Raw genomic sequence first — 23736 nt, 5'->3', positions numbered from 1 at the left:
AAAAATCCAAAAATATTAATCACTGCTTATCCTTTTCTCGAATCCTTGCTACTGGAGAACAAACAGATTATCACAGAGGGTTAATACTTGAGTTAACTACCTGCTACTCCATAGAAAAACATGGATCTTCAACTAAGACTAACAGTTGCTAAAAACCAGTGGTAATCTGTACACTAAAGCTGTTTATTGTTACCCCAAACAACAACCCAAGGAAACAAGTTGTAGTTATGAAAGGTCTTAAGAGGTTGTGACGCTCTATAAAACTTCTAATCCCACAGGTTTTATCAAGAATATTGCTGAATTTTCAACATAACTGAATTAATTTTACATTACTTGTTTCAAATACTTGAATGAAAAAAAATATATAGAAATTTATAGTTGAAAGTGCCTATTTTATTCAAAGTATTGTGCTTTTTTGTAGTAGAGTAGTGTTTTTCTTGAGTGAGCTTTGGTTGATAAATTTGTAAGGATGCGTCTAGAAAACATTGATAACTTAGTATTAGAATATCATTCACAAAGTTGTAAGTTTGAATGAAGTACAAAGCTTAACTTTACTTTTTCCTAGTAAGATTTGTAAAGTGTGAAAATTCTGCTGCAAATAAATACATATCTACAACTTGAGGGCTATAAAGCTATCTCCCAGTGGAATTCCCTGTATCCGTCGGAAAATTTTTTATCAACTTGCTCGTGTGTTATCAAGTATAAAATTCATCGTCTATAGGAACTCTTTTTAAAATACAACACTAGTAACTCCTATCAGTGATATTGCCATAAAAATTTCTGTGTTTATATACAAATGCGTAGAAGTAATTTGCTTGAATTATTAAACTGTTGATGAAAGTCATTTTAATTTTCTCAATAGGAAAACTAGTGTAAAGATGAATGAAATCAATCTGTTGTTATAGCATTAAAGCCTTGAATTCTTTATTTACATTCAATGGTATTAGCAGTAATTATACACTAATTTGTATTATTCATTTAATAACATTGCAGCATCTCTTTAAATTCTCTATCCTATATTTCTGATCATTACCTATCATGATTAGATTCCCAAATTGCATAAAAAACAATACATATATAGGCTTATTCCCGAAAGTTGGGAATCCAAAATAATAGTAGTGTAACACTGGTTGATCTTTTCAAATTAAGTCCAAAGTTTGACAAAAATAAAATGAGTTTATTTATTATACTTTTCACATCGGTTTTAACACTTTTATAAAGTACGTTAAACTGAAGGTTTTAGTTGACCCTAGTTCTTTACATGAAGTTATAATATAAAACTTCCTACTTTTACAAGTAAAAACAAAGTTGTTAGCTACTTTATTTGTGAGAGTGATAATTATCTTTCATGATATACTTATTTTTACTCACAACAAATTCGGTGTTATTAACAGTGAATTTTTAAAGTAAATTATGTTTATTGATTAATTTTTTAACTATTTATCCAGTTTATAAGCAGTGTTACTCTTAATTTCTTTGTTTTATTCCAAGCATTTACTTGGGAATGTGATAATTACTTGTTTTGCGTATTTTCAATTAACTTTTGGACTTTCCCAGAATCTTGAACCTTTATCCATCAGAAATAATAAATCTTCCTTAGTCAGAATGTCTTGATTCCTAAAGAACACATGATAAATACGGGAATAAATATAGGCATAAAGTACCTTTGCAGTTAGTGATAAAATGTTATGCAACTTGTGATTGGTCATGCTACCACGTTGTTATAACTAAAAGCGATCCAGATTGAGGCAATACAAACGTATATAGAACTAACAGAAATACCTATAATGTCACACCTCACAGTATCCTTGTTCATTTCAATTAAAATATAAAATAAATAAAACTCTTTCGAAATTACTAGTAGCGTTGGTATAAAAATTTACAAATTGCCTTTACAGCAATATATCTTCAGAGAAAGTTTTTGTGACACTAAAGATATATGACCCAAAACAATAGGTAACCAAAGCGAGAGGAATTTAGTCGTATTTCTTAAACAATGTCTATTTATAAAACTATATAAATATGTAAGCACAAAAATAATTAGATTTTCTATGAGAAATATAAGTGTTCCTTTTATTAAATAAAAGAGATGAGAAATATGTAATATAGTTATAATCCAGATCTTCCACATTGCAATAGAAAAGACAAAGTAATTTAATTAAGAATGCATGTAAAGGTTTGGAAAAGAGCTTTTATTGATGTAAAAAATTGCCAAATACAATTATCATATTACACGTTCTCGATAACCTGTAACATCTGCAAGTAAAATATATATAATAAACCATTGCTTTAGGGACTTGATAGGGACTGAAGAAGATACATGAAAACGTGATTTTATAAACGAAAAAACAGAAAATAAAATATTAAATAATAGTAATATTTTAAGAGTTAAATGTCATATATTCAATGTTATTATTACATCACAAGCGTTTCAAGCATTTAGAATACGAATATATTGAATGTCGTTTGTTGTTACAATAGATATATTTCGTAAGAAATAAATAACACCCTCGGTAGAGAGAAAAATAAGGATAACGTATAGGAAATTCGTTTGTTTCTGATTATTTTTAAAGAACATCTGTATTAATTCCGTATACAGATTTATAGATTTTTATATACTGTGTAAAATTTATATAATAAATTAAAAGCCATGAAGATGTAGATCTTCGTGTTAGCTATATTAACGGTTTGAGGGACCTTGATAGTTGTAACTTCACCTTTGATCGCTTGAAGTCTGGGCAGAGAGAAATAAACAAGAAACCTCACCGCAGCCAACGATTTTGAACTGCAACAAAAGTTGAAAACATATAAAAAGCTATATAAATAGCCATCCGTGCTCTACCCACCACCGGGAATCGAAACCCTACATATAAATGATATAAGTGCAAGTCACATCGAGCTATATGCTTTGTTCATCGAGGAGGAATCGAGCCCCTGATTTTAGCGTTGTAGACGCTAAAAGTTTGTAGACCAGAGCTGTTCCACTGAAAGACATGACGATATAAACCTGTAAACCTTTGCTGACCCGCCAGGTTGTTAAATACTTGGCATTATATCACGACAATAATTATAATGAAATCGTTTCTCTACTGCTTCCTTACAAAGTTACCAATATAGAGTAAAAATGCTAAGTATCAAATATTAAGGGCCCGGCATGGCCAAGCGTGTTAAGGCGTTCGACTCGTAATCCGAGGGTCACGAGTTCGAATCCCGGTCGCACCAAACATGCTCGCCCTTTCAGCCGTGGGGGCGTCATAATGTGACGGTCAATCCCACTATTCGTGGGTGGTGATGCTGCTTTTCCTGTAGTCTTACACTGCTAAATTAGGGACGGCTAGCGCAGATAGCCCTCGAGTAGCTTTGCGCGAGGCCCGGCATGGCTAAGCGCGTTAAAAGGCGTGCGACTCGTAATCCGAGGGTCGCGGGTTCGCATTCCCGCCGCGCCAAACATGCTCACCCTTTCAGCTGTGGGGACGTTATAATGTGACGATCAATCCCACTATTCGTTGGTAAAAGAGTAGCCCAAGAGTTGGTGGTGGGTGGTGATGACTAGCTGCCTTCCCTCTAGTCTTACACTACAAAATTAGGGACAGCTAGCACAGATAGCCCTCGAGTAGCTTTGTGCGAAATTAAAAAACAAACAAAAAAAGCTTTGCGCGACATTCAAAAAACAAAGAAACAATCAAATATTAATTATTTGAAAATATTTATAATAATTTTCTTTTCATCTCATAGATTTTTATTTAATTACAGAAGCCAAATGCAGGGCTAAATCAACAACTTTCACTTTCATGGAAAAGGCTGAGTATTTGTAAAACATAAAAATAAATAAATCCGTTGTACATGTAATAAGAACTCATTAGCCAACGTAGTTTGTCATATACCGTGGCCTTATGGGAAATAAGAGATTAAACAGAAAACATGTATTAGAATGAATAGTGAAAAAAAAACTTAAAATTTTGTTGATTATACCTCTAATTATATTTCGACGCCAACTAATTATTTATCGGAACGAAATGGTTACAACTAGTTTTGTCGAGGTAATCTAAACCCTTAAGGACGTCATCCATGTTGACGCAGATCAGCTTGACAACGTATTTGGAAACGATGTCATGTAGTTCAAGGTTATTGTATCATCCATTTCGTAAACTGAGCATGCTCCAATTGTAGATCTCGTTATCTGGTTATTTCTCTGTTACCAGCTCGATAATTAAGAATAAGGAATAAATGTTGAGTAATTCGTATTGTATCTGAGCTGCTGACGTTGCTCTAAACTGTGTGAATGTCGAAAAATGACAATATGCATTCTTTATTTTCGTAAGTGGTAGATTCATTAAATATTTTATTCTGTAAGAGATATTGCAAGTAGATACTTTGTAAGACGAGGTTATTGTTCATTACCAAACAGATGTAAACCAGACGATATATTGTAATTGACAGTTTACGAAGTTACAAGTTTGTTAGATCAAATATGTTGGATTTTTATTCCCAGTTCAATTACTCTGTAAGACTAATAGTAGTAGTATAGTAATTAGCATGAAATTAAGTAAGGTAAGCCTAAGTGCTAATTTTAACTTAATACTATTAATTTATGTATATATATATAATCATTATCATAATATTTTTGGTCTTGTACAGATAAAACTTCTATTAATGAAGCCTCACAATGGAGTATTTTATTGAAATATTTGGTACTATAATCTTAGCAAATTACAGTTATTGCACGATAAAGTTTTATGCACAAAAGGTTACGAGGCCATAAGAATGTATGCATACAGGTTACTAGTACTAAAATATTATCTGGCCTGTCGAATAATTTTAAAGGTTTTGATTAAAATATTCAAAATTACCATAAGATTGGAGAACCATCTGGATTGCTTGTAAGGGTGGGAAATACAAAGTTAAATAGGATTCGTGTAATAATATTACTAGTATTAGTAACTTAAACTTTGATTAAAGCTTTAGAACCAGGTTTTTTCTTCATGAATTTTTTTTTTTAATTTGGGCTAAGAGTTTTATATAAACTTTTACACTGGTTTTGTGTAATGATATGGTATACGGTGATGATATATTAAGACATTAACAAACAAGGTATATGCTCATTGCCCACAGCTGAAAGGGGGTTTCGCCAGTAATATGAACTTTTTTTTCTTCTAAGAATTATAAGTATGAATTAAGGCATAGCATGTATTACATAATTAATCATTTCTGTGCTTTTGCATTTCCCCTAGTACATAATAAATTTTGAATTACAGTTCATAAAAAGATTATCAATAGGTTACAGCAAACAGAAATATTTTGGAGTGTGGCCTAGTGATTTGTTTACTATTATTTTACATTAATTAAAGGTTAAATTAAATCGATAAGTGTCAAGACTCCCTGAAAATAACAAATTAGTTGAAATGGTATTTCCAATTATTATTAATTTGGTTTATTTCAACTCTTCAATTAATGAAATTTGAGGTACTGTTATTTCCATTGACATGGAAGTATTCATACATTGTACTTGTACAAATCTTGCTACTATGGATGTATGATCTAATAGTTATTGGTTACATGATTATTCACAGTTATGACTATTTATACAGGGAGGCCCGTTAGTCCCTACCCATCCTTATATCTTGTGTATCCAGGGAGTCACCAGTATTCTTGCACTCCTGTACACACATACTTGTCACAATATGCTCTTCAAGTGTAAATGTACTTACATTGGCCATATTTCTTTGAAAAAAAAAAGAAACAAATTTATAATACATGCATAATTGAATATAACATAACATATGGATGGGTAGGGTCTTAGGGCCACCCTGTATTTGCCTTGCCTGTTTAAGTGAAAGTGCATCTTTAACATAATACATTGTTTTACCACAAGTTGCTTTTATTTGTAGTTATTGTACCTTTTATGTCTGTGTAACTTTGCAAATAGCACTTGCACAGAAGAACCATGACTAATGTAGAAAGAATAAACTTATTTTTATAATTTCGTGGCTAAACAATCATGTAAATGAATATACCTTATAACCAATACTAATCCAAATATACTTCACAAACCTAAATACAACACTGGACCAGTCTGCCTAACCAACACTACAGACTCAACAGTCATTCATCATTTGCCAAAAATAGAACACTGATTTTCATATTTACAAGGTAGTCATGATTTTAGATACTTTGTCAATTTGCAATATTTTTGTGATATTCTTTATAATAGTATTTTGTAAAATTTGCTTCATCTTGATATAATGAACCTTTTAGTTAATATTTAAATTAAACATTATAGCCCACAATTTTTTTTAATAATACATTTATTCTAATCTTATGAATCATTATCATTTTTGCAATGATCATTACCATCACAAGCTATCTTGTCAAATAGTAAACACTGTACACCATTTTTCTAGGACTTGTGTGAATTTGTTTTCACTAAATTCATATTATCTATCACATGCTGTAGTTAAAAAAAAAAAAAAAAAAAATGTTTACTAGTTTCTATACTTAAAATCTCGGGACAGTTAATAACTAGGTTTAACCAAAAGGATAGTAAATTTGTTAAAGAAACTACAACATTAGTGGAAGTTTAAGAAAAGTATTGTTGAATGTTTAAGGGATTGAAGCTAAATTTCATTATTAGATTTCTGCTTATTGAGGAAGAGATTGATGGTCAAAATTTTGAGAGGCAAGTGGGCCCCTTGGTGTCCCATGATACTTAAATTACATTAATTGCCAAAAATTCAAGATTGTTTATTTTTGTAGGTTGCAACACATCCAATCTTGCCAAATGTCATTTTAGTTCCACACTGAATATAAAAAGCATTCAGTGTTTCATTTTGTGATACTCAATTTTCTTTGTTTTGTTTTATTGCTTAAAATGTAATGGTTGTGAGCTGGGTTGATTTCATGTCTAATGAGTGACTGTAACTAGCAATTTCTTGAATGTGGTGGATAGGTAGGTCTCATCCAATACTGGTAGGACTGAGTGACTGTAACTAGCAATTTCTTTTAATATGGTGGATATGTAGGTCTCGTCCAATACTGGTAGGACTGAGTGACTGTAACTAGAAATTTCTTTTAATATGGTGGATATGTAGGTCTCGTCCAATACTGGTAGGACTGAGTGACTGTAACTAGAAATTTCTTTTAATATGGTGGATATGTAGGTCTCGTCCAATACTGGTAACTACTGGTAGGACTGAGGTGACTGTAACTAGAAATTTCTTTTAATATGGTGGATATATAGGTCTCGTCCAATACTGGTAGGACTGAGTGACTGTAACTAGAAATTTCTTTTAATATGGTGGATATGTAGGTCTCGTCCAATACTGGTAGGACTGAGTGACTGTAACTAGAAATTTCTTTAATGTGGTGGATATGTAGGTCTCTAGAAATTTCTTTAATGTGGTGGATATGGAGGTCTGGTAGGACTAAGTCCAGTACTGGTAGGACTAAGTGACTGTAACTAGCAATTTCTTTAATGTGGTGGATGTGGAGGTCTCGTCCAGTACTGGTAGGACTAAGTGACTGTAACTAGCAATTTCTTTAATGTGGTGGATATGGAGGTCTCGTCCAGTACTGGTAGGACTGAGTGACTGTAACTAGAAATTTCTTTTAATATGGTGGATATGTAGGTCTCGTCCAATACTGGTAGGACTGAGTGACTGTAACTAGAAATTTCTTTTAATATGGTGGATATATAGGTCTCGTCCAATACTGGTAGGACTGAGTGACTGTAACTAGAAATTTCTTTAATGTGGTGGATATGTAGGTCTCGTCCAGTACTGGTAGGACTAAGTGACTGTAACTAGAAATTTCTTTAATGTGGTGGATATGGAGGTCTCGTCCAGTACTGGTAGGACTAAGTGACTGTAACTAGCAATTTCTTTAATGTGGTGGATATGTAGGTCTTTGCATGTTAAATTTAATATTGTTACACATGGTAAATGGAATCGAAGATTTAATACACGTTTTGTATGTGCAAATGACAAAAACTTCAGAAAATAAGTGCTGCAAACCTTTTACTTTATGTGCATTGTGTTTTTAAGGTATACATTTGGGACTATTCTTATGTTTATTTGATTTCATGTTTGGTTAGCAAGCCTTTTCAGTTCTTATTTTATAGTCCCCACATTGTTGAATTGTATATACTTTTTTCCCTTTTCTGTATTAATGAAATATCTCTGGTAGTTAAACTCTTCTGACATCCTTGTTAATGTTTGAATTTCTTTTCATTGCATTATTGAAAGCATTGTTTGTAACAATTTTATGTCTAGAAAAGTTTTTTGTTTGCTATAAAAAAATGTTGCCAGTTTTTGTTGGACAGAGAAAAAATGAAAACATTGACATCGAAAATTATATTGAAAGAACTGTAATGAGTAATTGATAAAGAAAAACATTCTGTACAAAAAAAGGCAGAAAATATGATTCTTAACATTTCTTTTAAATCTCCACAGTTATAGTTTGTTTTGATATTAAAAGCATCATTTAAAATATATACATAAAGTTCTTAATAATTGAAATTCTGTATTATGTTTTTGCATATTTGAGGAGGATTTTGTAAGGTCAGTTTTAAGTTGCGTTTGTGAGGCTTGTAATTACTTCCAGTCCATTGCCATTTGCTCCAATGTTTTTCATTTAGGTACATATTTAAGTGAATTTATAAGGAACTGTAGAGAACTATTAGTGGTCTGTTGTGAATCATTTTTGTATTGGTAATATTTTGATGAAATTTTGTACTACACATACTGTTTAAGTTTGTTTCGGAAGTATGTTTAGAAGGTTTATATGGACATTATATCCCTAAAATGTATAACAGCTGTTTATAAAATTTCCTGACAAGTAGAATTAGCTCTTTTCTAGTGGTTATTGTTTTGATAAAACCTAGTAAGGAATTGACTGTTAAGTTGGGATTCATTAATATTACTCCATACTTTGTTTCTAGGTGTTTTCTGATTCGAATAATATCCGAAGTGTAAAAGTTAATTCCAAAATGACCTCATCTTCTTCGGAATCAAAATACGTACCCACTCGCAGGTATGGCATTTCTGCATGGGTTGGACAGAGATTTGAAAAACTTGTTAGTAACTCAAATCTGGAAGTGTTAGGAACATCACCACGAGGTGAAGATTTTCTTCAAAACATTAACAAACAGCAGTTTGTTGCTGATGCAGGAATGGAAGGTATGTTCACTAACTTATACCAGCATTCTTGGTTTTTACTATTCCTTGCATGATATGTGCTACAATATTATACACCTATTAAAGTAGGCTTAAGTAATTAACTTTTCATATAATTTTGTTGATAAATTAAACATTTAGTTAAACTAAGTAATATTTGCAGTTTAATAGCTGATAAGCAAAATCTGTCATGAGTGTAATGTGTGGTTACAATTTTATTTTTTTGTACACAATATTGAACATGTAGATTTTTACTCAAAACATTTATAATCTGAGAAGTTAAGTTTTGTACTGTTTTCAGAAATTGTATTATACACAATGCTTCATTTTTATGCATTAACCAAATTACTAGGAGGCTCAATTTTTTTGCTTCTTTTCACACTTAAGTGCACATTTCACATTATATAAAAACATGTAAGGAAATTTGTATGAAAGTAAGGGATGAGCTGTCAAACTGAAAGAAAAAACTTTATAGGATTCAGAATTGAATTCAACAATATCCAACAACAAATATGTTTGACATTCTGCTCTCCATATTATCTTGTATGTAAATACTAATTTGTTTTGTTTTTAAACTAATTTAATTGATGTTAAAGTATAGATACAAAACTCTATTTGATTTTGTCTAACATTTGACAAGAAAACCCTATCTGTCCTTGTAAGTATGACAGTTTTAAATACTAAGTATCAGTGAAAGAAATAAGAATGAACTTGCCAAAAGCTGCTACTTTATAATAGTTTTTTTGGAAGTGTGAAACAAGACATTGTATTTTAAGCTAGTGTACCATCATATATACAATGGTTAAACTTTTTTATGCCTTTTGCTAGAAGCAGATAAAACTACAAACACTTCATTGGATTAACATTAAATTCGATATTTATAGTTAAAAAATGACAAATAGCTCAAGATAAAAGTGCAGGGATATAATTGGGTGTAAATAACTGAGTTTGACAAATAATAGGTGAAGCACCAAAAAAGTATGTTGGACAGAGAAAAAATGAAACTATTCAGTCACAGAAAAGTATATTGGAAGAAGTGTAATGAGGGTGATTCATAAAGAAACACATTCTTTCCAAAAAAAAAAAAGGCAGAAAATATGATATTTAACATTTCTTTTAAATGTCCATAGATAGTCTTTCTTGTGGCAGATTAATTGTTTATTATAATAAACAGAAATACTTGTTTACCAGTTTCACATCAATAGTGAAATATTGAAATACTAAGTTTCCAGGTAAACACCCTATTTTCGTGACAATGCAAGGTTCTAACCTTGCTTGCTTGTGATAGTGATCAATTTGTAATTTATGGGATTACATCTGGTAGGAAGCTAAAGATCATGAAGTTATTATTGAGCCATTATGTAGAACTAGTATTTCTATTGTTATAGTTGTTATCCAGTAAACAAATTAATGTAGATGTTACTGTTTAAAATATTGATGAAATCTTTTCCTCAAACTGTTTATATCTTGTGAAAAAGGAATTTTTTATGATACAGGATGAGATTTATAATTTTGTGTGATGTTTAATTGTGAATGTTGAGGTATTTGTTTGTTTTCCATTAATATAAACTTCAATTAGTACTTCATCTGTTCATATTGTGCAGTTTCAACTTTATTTCTTAAGATATTAGATTTTCTTTAAGTTCTGACTTTGAGGAAAGATATTTAGAATAGTCAGAGTAATGGATTATTGAAAATGTGTGTGTAGTGAAAAAAGTAAGCCACTACACTGTTTATTTTAATCTTAACAGAAGCCCATTCAAGACACATTCTAGTTGCCTCTGCTTCTTCTCCACTACTGTACCAACCCAACCATACAAATATGTCAAAAGAACCCACTCCAAATGTTTCTCCACTCGGCTCTCCTAAATTGACACGTAAAGTATTTGAAAGCAATCTACAACAGTTGTCTCTGGATTCAGATCAGTCTCACTCCAGTCCGTCCAACTTGGTTACCTCTGGTTTTTTTTCGTATGGTAGAAATACTGCAAGCTTCAATGCCCCTCTTTCATCAATTAAAGAGGCTCCTGACATGCCTTCAGTTTCAGCAGAAAAGAAATCTTATGCAGGAACTAAAAAAGGTGAAACACGTATGCGGAAGATTTCAGCTCCTGCCATGAGCTACCGTAAATGTGCTTTTTCCAATTTTGATATGAATGCGTTAGGTCCGACATCCTGGTAAAGCAAATGCTTCAATCCGTAAAAATGATAAAACCTGTATTGTATATACATGTAATGAAATATGTTAAATCAATACAATTTCTCTACATCTGTAAGACCAATTCATACAACTCGGTTATGTGGTAGCTTTTAATTTTTCATGATTTTAAAGTACTAATAGTTGTTTTTGTCAGAAATGTGAAGTTTCATCAGCTGTGTATATCTGTAAGGGTATCTCCCTGAAATGGTGTGAAATAAAATATAGATTTCCTGTGTGGTTTTATTTATTTTTATCTTCGTCCATGACAAATAGTTTGTCCAAAAGAAATGTCACTCTCACATGTAATTTAGTACATTACACAAAACACCTAATTCGTGGTCATAATATAACAAGCTGGAGGCCATTGCAGATCTGGATGGTTTTTGAGTACTTTTGCTAAATCCTCCTTTCAATGCAGTGAGGAAAAAAATTGCTTATCAGTGTACACCTTTTAAATATTTATACTAATATCTATTTTAGGTGCTACAAGTTAGTGAAGAAGTAATTCAAAAGTTGTCATGGGAATGTACTATTTTTTTTTATAAAAATTGTGTAACCAAAGTACAGGAATTGCAAAAGTACGTGGGACAACAATGATCTTAACCGTGCTGTATATTTTTAAAAATATGAGCCCTTAATGGCTTGTTCCTTTGTAAAATTGGTGTCCATATGAAATAGGAGTTGCATATAATTAAAAAAAGAATGAATTTTACACATTCCCTATTGTTTGTGTTTTACACATTTTAAAGTCTTTCTCTCGTAGATGCCATCTTATTGTTTTTGAGTTTTATTCTGCATCTGTAAGGGCCCTAATCTGGTTCGACAATTGGCTGGTGTCATGCGGGGACGACTCGTCGAATTTTCCTGCTCAATGCTGGCGAAATTTTCTTGGGCTGACCACTTGAAATTCTCTTTCCGTATCCTTCAGAGTCTTTTAAGAAATGTGCAACAGCAGTTTTACTATGCCCAATCTCGCCAGCAATGGCACGTTGAGAGTGACCTTGCTTTTGCAGCTTGACAATTCTGCCACGTTCAAAATCTGTCAAGTTTTTAGCCTTTGCTATGTTTTTACCCAATGTAATGCAGGAGATGTTGACAACACTAATGCTTGGACATAAATCACTAGTTTTCGTTACACGTTTACCGATTAATGCACATTTTTTCTTTGTTCATTGGTCTTACAAGCTTGGTCAGCAGTGACTATATGTTCAAATAGAGCATGGATTGTGTAAATAATTGTAAAATCAGCAGATTACTGTTGTTAAAAGAAAGTATCATTCATTTTTGTTACAGTTGATGGATCAAGATGGCAAACTGCCCAGAATGGTTCATCAAGTTACGCTTTGAGGAATTGCCTTTGTGCCAGTGAAGCATGGATGACAAAGGATAGTGGCGTGGTACCTACCAACTTCAAAAGTGTGTGGTGTAATCATGGGGCAGTTTGGGAGCTTCTTTAAATTGTGCATAGCCAATAAACTAGCTCTTGACAACAACTTGCCAAAATAATGCAAAACAACCTTAATCGAAATTTGAGAAGAAAGATTGGAAGGGCTGCTGGTGGAATTGTGTGGTGTCTCACCAGGGCATTTATGGATAATGGAGAAATCTTGGGTTTTCCCAATCTAAGGACGAGCTGGTGATGGTATTTTATCACTCTTTGTTTAACTGTTTTTCATGTTGTGCTCATGATGTCTTTTGGTATCTCAACAAAGTGATTGCTAATAATTGAAAAATCGAACAGTTCTACAGTTGAGTGTAAGTGCTATGAAAAGCTTGGATGTAAATCTGGATAATTTGCACCATTTACATAGTAAGTTATTCTCTTCCGTAGTCTTGATTGTTTATATGCACAACCCTGTTAAAAAGCTCACTAACGGGTTACCAAGTGAGATGGCAGTTTGTAATGACAAATTTGGAAATGGTATCTTTAAATTTGTTGAAGAAAATAATAAAGCTGGAGTGGCTTTTTTCTTTTTTAGTAACAACTTTGACAAACTATCATAATGAAGTTTTTGCATAACACAGAGCTGAAACTATGCCAAGTTAACCAACCACCCATATATTGTGTACCACAAGTTTACTGGTTTGCAGTGAAAAAATACTATTGTGGTTCTTTCATGGTCTTCATACTGAATCCTAATAATGATCCTCTCTGTGTGGCTGTTGCTCTGGAAGAAAGCAAATGTTTTGAGCATAATATTTTGAGGATGCTGTTGGCATTGACCAAGAGTAAATTAATTGTAAGTACTGTTACCATTTCTGTAGAAACTAACATAAGCAGCACCTGGCTCATCTACTTGTTAGACTATAGAAACAGCTTGCTCCATTTGATTTGGTGTTAGCACCTTCTTTTCAGGACTGTTACAGTACAAGGGTGATAGAGAGTTTCTGATTGATACAGAAGTAAAAACACGACTCTGACCAAATGACATAAAGGTTGTTTTGTTGAATAGGGATGTCAGGGTTTTACAAACCACAGCTCTGACTAGTTGGAATAAAAGTCGTTTTAGTGAATGAAAGTAAATTAGATGTGAATGAAAAAGGTGAATGTGATTATGTCTAGGAAGTATCACCTGGAGGACAAAAGTAGTCATTTCTGACTGTATTACTAGAACTAAAATATTTAAAACATGTATTGAGGAATTTACCAGGGAGTTTAACGCACTGAGCTGTCAACAAGTGAAATGTTGGACAACAGGAGAATTATTCAATGTCAGAGAGACCATGCCAACAAACGGTGATTTACCTACGTTAGTATATGTGGCAGAGTGAATCATAGTACTTCTGTATATATACGTATGTTCTACGGTTTATTGTGAAATAGTCATAATGCATTGGTCTTGTACAATAAGCTTACACGTGAAATACACTTTCATGTTTAGAATGCGGACATTTACTCCAGCAGTTATGTATCTGAGAAGTTAGGAAGTCCCAGTTTTTGCAATTATGAACAGCTGGGTTGTTTACTGGCATGGTGAGTAAAGTAGAACTGATTGAGGTTACCTGTAATGCAAGAGTTACCTATGTCATGCTTCCTGAAAAGAGCGAGTACCTGGTTTTTAACATCTGGAATCGCTAGTTAAAGATATTTCAAACAACCTGGATTCAATACATGATGGTGTATTTTAGAAACAGAGGACTGATTGGGTCAATCAACAGTAACTCATCATCACGTAAACACAGGTGATGTACATTCAATTAAATAACCACTGCACGCTAGGAATGTAGCCAGTGGGTGTTCAAAAAGAGTATCATACAGCCTTAAAAGAATATCTGGTCTCAGGCTAAGGCGCACTGATTGTATAAAGATGAATGTGGTAATTCACAATATCTCTTAATGTAAATAGATGAATGTCTGGAAGTATTATAGAGAGCCCATTTGTTCAACATTTTAGATGTGGTGTCCAAATACTGCTTGGTCATACATTTGAGTTTGTATCTGAAAGCATACTAAAGTAGATCCAAATGACAGGCTTAAAAATGAAATTAGTAAAATGTGCATTTGGACATGGAAGATGAATTTTTGTTATATTGTAGGTATAGGTGGAATCTCAATGGATACTGCTAAAATAGCTTGCTTCAACCTGTGATGAAAAAACTGCAGGTGCCTAGGTATTGTGTCATATTATGGTCAACTCCTCAAAGATTGCCTAATCATTATTGATTTTTATTTAAAACCAAATTCAGATGGAGTTTTGGTCCCTGCAATATTCTTTAGTAGAACCTCTAGTACAAATAATTCTGTGACAGGACAATTAAGTTTTTGCCAAATATTGATTTCTGAATAATGGAATTGTGGCAGTGTTTTAGCAGTTGCAAAATGAGTAATTGCGTATTTGAACCACACAGCTCTTAAATGCAGATGTTATATGACAAACAAAAATATAATTATAATTCTAGTTTTTGGGAACATTACACTATTTGATAGGAGACTCAGTGAAATGCAGGTGAGCTTTAAAAATCGAGACAATAAGTAGCAGCAGCAAGTGGTAAGTTCTTCTGCTACCTCTCTATTATACTCTGTTCTTGGAATTTTTTTATACATTATTTCTAGAATAAGTCAAAGACTGTAATAACTGTGACATTGAAGTTATAAAACTAAAGAAAATCTTTCAGAATTCAAACGTATTATGTGAAATGAGCTGAGACTTACTCATTGGTTGATACTTTAGCATAGCTTTTAGATGTGACGTTGGAAAAACAGTGAATAACCCTGTTTTTAGCACTGCAAGAAATCCAGTTAATCCAACTGTATTAGTGAATTAATTTCAAAAGCTGTCATCTGAGTTATGTAATGTGTTAGATGTTGTGACTATGTGCACTCTGCTGCTGAACCCCACTGTGACAGTTTAGCAGAGGGGGGATACAAACTGTCAGACAGATACTAGCTAAATTTGGCAATTCTGTGTGAGTCGGCTGATTTAATGAGTAATTGCTATATATCATGATTGATATAGAAAACCAAAGTGATATACAGGTTACTCACTGAATATGCTTATGTTTTGGTGGGAAATTCTGCTCCCTCTGGATGTGATATAGGATTTCTCCCATAGAATGAATATTACATAATGTCAATAAAAGTATGTGGAATGGTGAAGTCCTAGTATTCGGGCTCGTGTAATTTGATCAACGTTGTAACCATGAAACTATGTACTATAATTGTGAATGTACTAAATGCATTTTCACGAAATTTCGTAAGTTTTTAGTAAATGTTGCAGGCTGTTGTACATAGAAAATCAGATGCTTGTTTTAAATATTTAGAGCAAAATTCTATCTATAAATTTCATCTGAAGCTTTTGTTACGTCGATCCACCTACAAGGTGATTTTTATGCTAAAAATAAAACAATACTTCTTTCTACCATATTGTTTTCGTATTTTAGTTGTTTAACCTCCTAATGCATATCAAAAGTTTTTCTTAGTTTCTGTGCCTTGATACTAATTGCATCTAAATCATTGATGTATAGATATGGAATTTTGAAAATTTCGAAATAAAATTAACAATATAATTTTTTAAAAATAGGTTAATTATTGCCACATCTTTAATCTCATTACCTTCAAAATTTCACTTTTTACATTGTCATATTTATTTAAATTTTATAATTATATTGACTGACTTATCTCATGTTTGGTTTTAATACCTGAAAATCTACATCTCACAACGTGAATATTTCCATGCACTTGTGCAGTCGTAATTATATAACTGTAATGTTTCTAAATATTTGTCCAATAAAATTAATTTACCCTTCATATGTGGGTTTTAAAACATAAATCACTAAAATAGAATGTGCAAAAACAACTATAATTTAACTGGTTTTCTAACTAAGCTATCGGAGATAAAAGAAATCGTTAAATGTTATGAGAGTAAACTTTCTTAATTAACAATGAACATCGAAACAAATCTACTGTGTAATATCTTTTAGCGCCAATTTTAAAGCACCATTTAAAGCGTGGAGTATTAAATACGTTTTTCTGATTAATTACAAGTAAATAAAGAACTTTTCAAAAAACGGAGGTAATTTGTGGATGATTAATATTAATTCTTCAAAAACAATGCAGACAAAATAGTTAGAATAGTATTTACATCGTGCATAAGTTGTAGCCCAGACATAAGGCGTAGTATAATGTTAAAAGACAAAAACAGGATAAATTAAACTCAACTGTGATTGAATAATTATATGTATTGTTATATGATAATACTTACCTGTGCTGTCATGTAGGGATGATGCAAACACCATCCCTGTTATTTTGTTTGCATTGTTTTTAAGGACTATTATTAGCCATCCTTACATCTTCTGAATACAATGAGGTTCCAGCTGTAATGCCCGCGTCGCGCTAAACATGCTCGCCCTCCCAGCCGTGGGGGCGTATAATGTGACGGTCAATCCCACTATTCGTTGGTAAAAGAGTAGCCCAAGAGTTGGCGGTGGGTGGTGATGACTAGCTGCCTTCCCTCTAGTCTTACACTGCTAAATTAGGGACGGCTAGCACAGATAGCCCTCGAGTAGCTTTGTGCGAAATTCCAAAAAAAAAAAAAAAGACAAAAAAAGTCCAGCTGTAATATTTATTATGGGCTAGGTTATTAAAGCTTTTCAAAAGAACGTTCTGTAATAAAGCTACCTTCAAGGGGTAATAACATTGTTCTTCACTAGAATTATGATTTTTTTTTTTTTAATTATTACTAGTTACTAACAGTTGTGAAAAACTAATACTTTGTTTTAATTTTTGTCCCCTCAGGGAAATTAGTTGACACAATTGTTTTGTTTTTGAGTTATGGTGTAATAAAAAAGAAACAGAAAAAAGACGAACAAGAAATTCAAACGTTTTGCTTTTAAATTTACAGACATTCTCAGAACTTGTGACTCAGTTATCGTATAGATATTGTTGTGAAAGGAAACACTGTACAATATACCCTCACCTGTTCGCGGTTCCCCATTCGCGGGTTAGGTTCTTAACCCTATCGCATCGTATGCCGGTATACCGGGCTAGCGTCATAACGTCATAAAAACGAATGCTCGGTAAACCGGGTTTTTGTAGGTCATAGAGACTAAAAGCGCTTTTCGAGGGTATGTCTGTATTTACTCTCTCAAGCAGTTTTATCGATTGACGTCTTTATCGAACAATTATTACTGAATTGTACTGTACTGTATTATTATTACCTGAATTGTGCGTACTGTATTTATCTGTCTAAGTTTGCCTTTAAATTTGTTCCACTTTCTGTCAATTCTAATACATGTGTTGTACGCATAAAAAATGACTTTACGGTACAGTAATACAGTATGGGTAACTATACCATGCGGTGTTACTGTCCTCCTGTACTTATGTTTCTTTTTTGATTAAAATATTGTTGCAGTACAAAATTAAAATGTGTTTACATTATCATTACTACATTAGTGAAATACATGACTGCATGCAATATTAATAATACTACATTATTACTGTATTAATGAGTAAGAGTGTCTTTAGAAAGTGTCTGGGAAGCATTCAGTACCGTATATAATCTCATACATAGAAGTTTTAAAACTGCATCCAATATTCGCGGTGGGTAAAGAACGTAACCTCCGCGAATAGCGAGGGAATACTGTATATTATTAAGTTCTGATGACCTATTGAGGAAATATTTTAAATAACATTTCAATAAACAATCCGAATTATTCCGACATATGCAGTGCTGCCACTTGCCTAATAAAAATGTGGGCAGCACGTGGTTTCGAAAACTGCCTTAGAAGTTCTTGATTCAGGTCAACGTTAACCTGAAGATGACCTAGGAAGGTCGAAACGTTGGTCTCTTCTTTATTAGTAAAAGTGTTAATATCCATACCAGCCGTTTAGAGACACATGCCTTGGAAATTAAGTAAAGATTGGCAGAGCTTTTGTTGTGAGCTGAGACAATTGATTAATTTCTCATGACAGGAAGAAGCTAGCATGTTGAACTAATTAATGCCTTTGTTCTTGGAGTTATTTATACATTGTTTCTAGAATAGGTCATACAGTGTACTGACAATGATATTGAGGTTATTCACACTAAATGAGGTTTCAGAATGCAAACACAACGTGAAACACACAGAGGGTTTGTTTTTTTGAATTTCGCACAAAGCTACTCGAGGGCTATCTGTGCTAGCCGTCCCTAATTTAGCAGTGTAAGACTAGAGGGAAGGCAGCTAGTCATCACCACCCACCGCCAACTCTTGGGCTACTCTTTTACCAACGAATAGTGGGATTGACCGTCACATTATAACGCCCCCACGGCTGGGAGGGCGAGCATGTTTGGCGCGACGCGGATGCGAACCCGCGACCCTCAGATTACGAGTCGCACGCACGCCTTAACGCGCTTGGCCATGCCGGGCCCACACAGAGGAAGACTAAGATATATTTGAACCTTTCAGCCTAATATTCAGATGCATTATAGTTTCGAGACTACAGTGTATAGAATTATAGAAGTTACTATAAACCAAAAGGTGTAAACACATTTTTCTAGCGTTGCTTAAGATGTCCTCATTGTTGAAAATGTGGCCATTTAAACCAATAGTACCTAACCAAATCAGGCAGCTTCGTCTTTTCAGTTGTATAAACAACTTACTTAATTCCCCCCCACCCCCAGTAATTCACTTCAAGTCTGAAGACTTGTAACCTAAAATTTATAAAAGGCTAATAAATTATTTAAAAACTAAAAACAGTTATGACACTTGTAATGGGTTGTCTTAAGAAAGCATAAACAACGTCTTTATTGATCAAATCGGATGTTTCGTACTCGTAGATTGTATCCACCCTTGGCTTCCGACAGCCGAAAAACAACACCATCTTACCAAATGTAGAAGTTAACCTGGTATTATTTTTTTTTTCACTAATATTTCGTTTGTTTATCTCGTGTTCTCGCTGTTGCCAGAAGCCTATTTCACTCCAACCATGTGTTACTTATGATACTTTATCCCGGACAAGTTTCCGATTTATTATGTTACGTAGTACAATTTTTAATAGCCGGATTTTTAATTTTAATTGGACGTCAATTAAATGTCGACGAGTATTAAATTTATGATATTAGAACACAAGATTGATAAATAAAAGTTTCTTTATTAATACACATGTTTTAATATAAAAACAATATAATTTATAATAACGGCTATTACAAATAGTTATTACATATAAAAATTTATATATAAATATTTTACAAAATCACAAACACTATTCAGCCTTCTGTCTGGTCTCGAACCGAATATTTATCGATGGTTATAACGGATTTAATGTTATTTAATATTGATGCTTTTTAGTTTAATATATATTTAGAAATATATGTAACTTACATACATACTGTATTGGACAAGCCTCGCCTTTTTTCTAAATTTGTAGAGGATTCTTGAGTTTAAGAATCAACAATATATGTTTTACATTGCTGCCTACTGAGCGTTTGAGAATTTCGCCTAAAGATTATAATCGAAGCGAGAAGATAGTGTAAGAATATTTTTGGTCTCTACAGTCAATATACAAATAATTATGACAAGAATTTATTAATCGGAAAACTACAGATATTTGACCAGGAACTTTTGTAGATTTCGAACATTACGAACCGTTCAGTTCCAGAGAATTAACTTCAAACGTTAGTATTTATACGAGGACGTTAGATATCTATCTTCCTTTGTGAAAAGTAAGCTTTTAAACCGCATTAGGCCAAACAAGAATAGAGCTAGCTACCATTCCCGTCACGTGAAGTGTATCTGTGTATCAACATAAAATTAATTCGCTCGTGGTGGACCTGAACCATCGATAAAATATACAGTTCCAGACGAGATAGAAGACTCATTATTGTTTTAAGTTTGTAAAACGTTTGTGTATAAATCATTATTTGTAATAACCATTATCATAAATTGTACTGTTTTATGTATATTAAAATATATTTGTATTAAGAGAGAAAATTGTATGTATGAATCTTGTTGGTAAACATCATAAATTTAATATATATCAACGTTTAATTAACTTTTAAATTAAAATTAAAATAAATTTCTGTCTATTTGAAATGGTAATATGTAATATAATTAATTGGAGACTCGTCCGGGATAAATTATAATACGTAACACGGTTTAGGTCCACGACGAGAAAATTAATTTTAACTTGGTACACTTGAAGTACGCGTAAGTTTTTCACCGACGACAATATTTAATGTCATCAGAGAAATACTAACGTCCGAAGTTAATTCTTTGAAGTTGAACGGTTTTTGATGTTCAGAATCTGTAAACGTTCTTGATCAAGTTCTGTAATTTTTCAATGAATAACAATTATAGCTTCCGAGGATTACAGTATACTGACTATAGCCAACCAATAATATTTTATTATACTGTCTCTTAGCACGTTGATTTATAAATTTTTTTAGGAGACGTTCTCGAAAGCTCACTTAGCAACAATACTGTCAATCATTAATATTGCACACATATCTAGTACACTGTTGATTCTTACGCTCAAAAATCTTCTACAAATTTAGAGAACAGGCGTGAACCTGGCAATACACATTTAACAATATAAATTACATACATTTCTAAATATATATTAAATTGAAACAAACATAGATATTAAAATAATATAAAATCTGTTACACTGGTCAAAAGGAAGGTGAAAATCCTTTGTTCTAATAAAAGCAAAAATAGACATAACGTTTTTGAAGTTAAATATATATTGTAATAATGACAGATATAACGCTTTTGTAGTTACATATTCAACGTAATAATGATAGATATAATGTTTTTGTAGTTAGATATTCAACGTAATAATGACAGATATAACGTTTTTAGAACTCTTCCCCAGTTGTTTTCAAATTATTTATAAATACAAGAAGTTTTAAAGGTGCCGCACTCTATCCTGCGAAATAAAATGTTTCAGAGAAATGAAAATTTAGATTTGACAGATTGAAACCTGGTACTTTACTAAATGGGTAGATACTTCACTTTACTGAAATACTGCACCTAAAAAACCTTTATGTTTCGGATTAAAGTAGCATGTGTCAGGCGCTTGTAAAGTTTTTCACCATTTGTTTTATAAAACCAATATTGAATACATAAATTATTAAAATTTTACAGGTGAGACTGGGCGAAATTCAAACCCACGACCATCAAACATGTATTATACTGTTAAATGTATTAATTGTTTTAAAAAACTGTAATGTTTTGCTGTTATCATTTAGTCATAATCTAGTAACAATCAGAAAAACAATTACTCATTTCACGAAATATACTGAAAATACTATTAGTAAACAACGTAGACTTAATATGTTTAAATTATTTAAAAATATTGTTATGAAAAACTAACATTTTTATCATTCACCTAATACTGACACACTCACCTACTGATGAAACAAGGAATTCACGATAAAGTAGACCATCCATATAAAACATATTAACACAAAATCGAGTGGACTCTCTACCGTCTAAATCATAAAAGTAACAAAATAAATAATTACCTCGCACGTTCCAGTTAATGATATTAAGTACTTTACTCTTTTATACAATGAAGTTCATTGTGACTATTGAGCTGACGTAAAATATGGCTAACAACCAGCTAAATCACTAATGGTTAAAAAAAAATAATATCTGTGTTAAATATGTATGATAAAAATTCAACAGAATTCGATTCACCTACAGCGCCTAATCAAATTAAACATTTTATAGTCCTCTGCCCTTAGATGTTTCCATTGTTTTTCATATTGTTATTAATTTAGGTATTACTAACACTAGTTATTCAACCAAATTGGTCGTAGAGAAAAAGTATGAAAAATGACATTAGAGACATTCAGAAGAGATGACCGAAATGCTGATTAGGTTTGAATTTCTTGCAAAGTTACTCGAGGACTATCTGCACAAGCATTCCGTAATTTAGATGTGACAGACTAGAGAGAAGTCAACACCACCAACTGCCAATTATTGGACTATTATTTTACCAATGAATAGTGGGATTGACCGTCACTTAAAGTGTTCTCACGACTGAAAAGTGCGAGGACGTTCGGTGACTGGAATTCGGACCAGCGACCAACAGATTGCCAAGACTTGCCTGAAAGAAGAAAAATGGATCCTCAAAAATCTCCAGTGAGTTAAAATTATATGTCATACACTAATAGCAGGTTAGCATTTCAATACTGTGAATCTGAATAAATAGCTAAATAATTTAAACATGAACCAACTGGATGCATTACAACACAGATACTAGAAAGATTTGGTTATTTCTTTACTTTCTGTACGAAACGTGACAAGGAAAAAAGTGCATTTAACTATTTTCCTGGTCATGTAGCAGGAGTAACTGAGTGCGCCAAAAAGCACATTTAACTTAACTGATACAAACTGTTCAAGAACATCAGCTACTGTTGGATATTTGAATTTCCATGTTTCACACTCTTCTATATTCTGGAAGAATTATCATTACAGAAAGAACACTATTAGTAAAGTAATGATCTAACGATACGTAAGAATGAAATTGATGCGTTTATTGTTTTCATTTAAACAGATCTCCTTCAATTTGACCAGCAACGTGACCTCTTTATATTCGTTTAAAGTATTTAGACTTGATACTTCTAACTTTCAATATAGTGTGTATATCTTTACGAATTTTGGAGTCTTTCATGTAACAGTATAAGCCTTTAACATATAAAAATCATATCTTTTTATTGTCGATGAAGTTTAAGCCTACATCTTTTATACTCGTGGTAAATGAGTTTTATTTAATTAAATAATGCACAAAAGGACATTGTCTAACAATTTGCAAGTAAGTTTGGTTTGATTTGTATAGAATTTCGCGCAAAGCTACTCGAGGTCTATTTGCACTAGCCGTCCTTAATTTAGCAGTCTAAGACTAGAGGGAAGGCAGCTAGTCATCACCACCCACCGTCAACT

General features: G+C 32.6%; 1 protein-coding gene and 1 long non-coding RNA gene across 2 annotated transcripts in view; one reads left to right on the top strand and one right to left on the bottom strand.

Moving 5' to 3' along the window:
- Nucleotides 1-1389: 1389 nt before the first annotated feature.
- Nucleotides 1390-23736, bottom strand: part of LOC143251738 (uncharacterized) — a 35242-nt gene continuing 12895 nt past the window's right edge. The window contains exon 3 of the long non-coding RNA XR_013028647.1: nt 1390-1617. This is a non-coding gene — a long non-coding RNA (uncharacterized LOC143251738). The remainder of the gene's footprint in view (nt 1618-23736) is intronic.
- On the top strand, nt 4074-11601 carry LOC143253724 (uncharacterized). Its single transcript, XM_076508026.1, has 3 exons — nt 4074-4317; nt 8936-9173; nt 10922-11601. The coding sequence occupies exons 2-3, from the start codon at nt 8984-8986 to the stop codon at nt 11350-11352; spliced, it is 621 nt and encodes a 206-aa protein (XP_076364141.1). The 5' UTR covers nt 4074-4317; nt 8936-8983; the 3' UTR covers nt 11353-11601.

This window comes from Tachypleus tridentatus, chromosome 6, assembly GCF_004210375.1.
Source record: "Tachypleus tridentatus isolate NWPU-2018 chromosome 6, ASM421037v1, whole genome shotgun sequence".
NCBI lineage: Eukaryota > Metazoa > Arthropoda > Merostomata > Xiphosura > Limulidae > Tachypleus > Tachypleus tridentatus.
Note: the sequence above shows the minus strand (reverse complement) of the source record. Positions and strands in the feature narration are given on the sequence as shown.

Coding starts and splice junctions, on each gene's coding strand:
- LOC143253724 (XM_076508026.1), top strand. CDS start 8,984: ATGACCTCATCTTCTTCGGAATCAAAATACGTACCCACTCGCAGGTAT. Junction 9,174..10,921: donor TGCTGATGCAGGAATGGAAG/GTATGTTCACTA, acceptor TAATCTTAACAG/AAGCCCATTCAAGACACATT.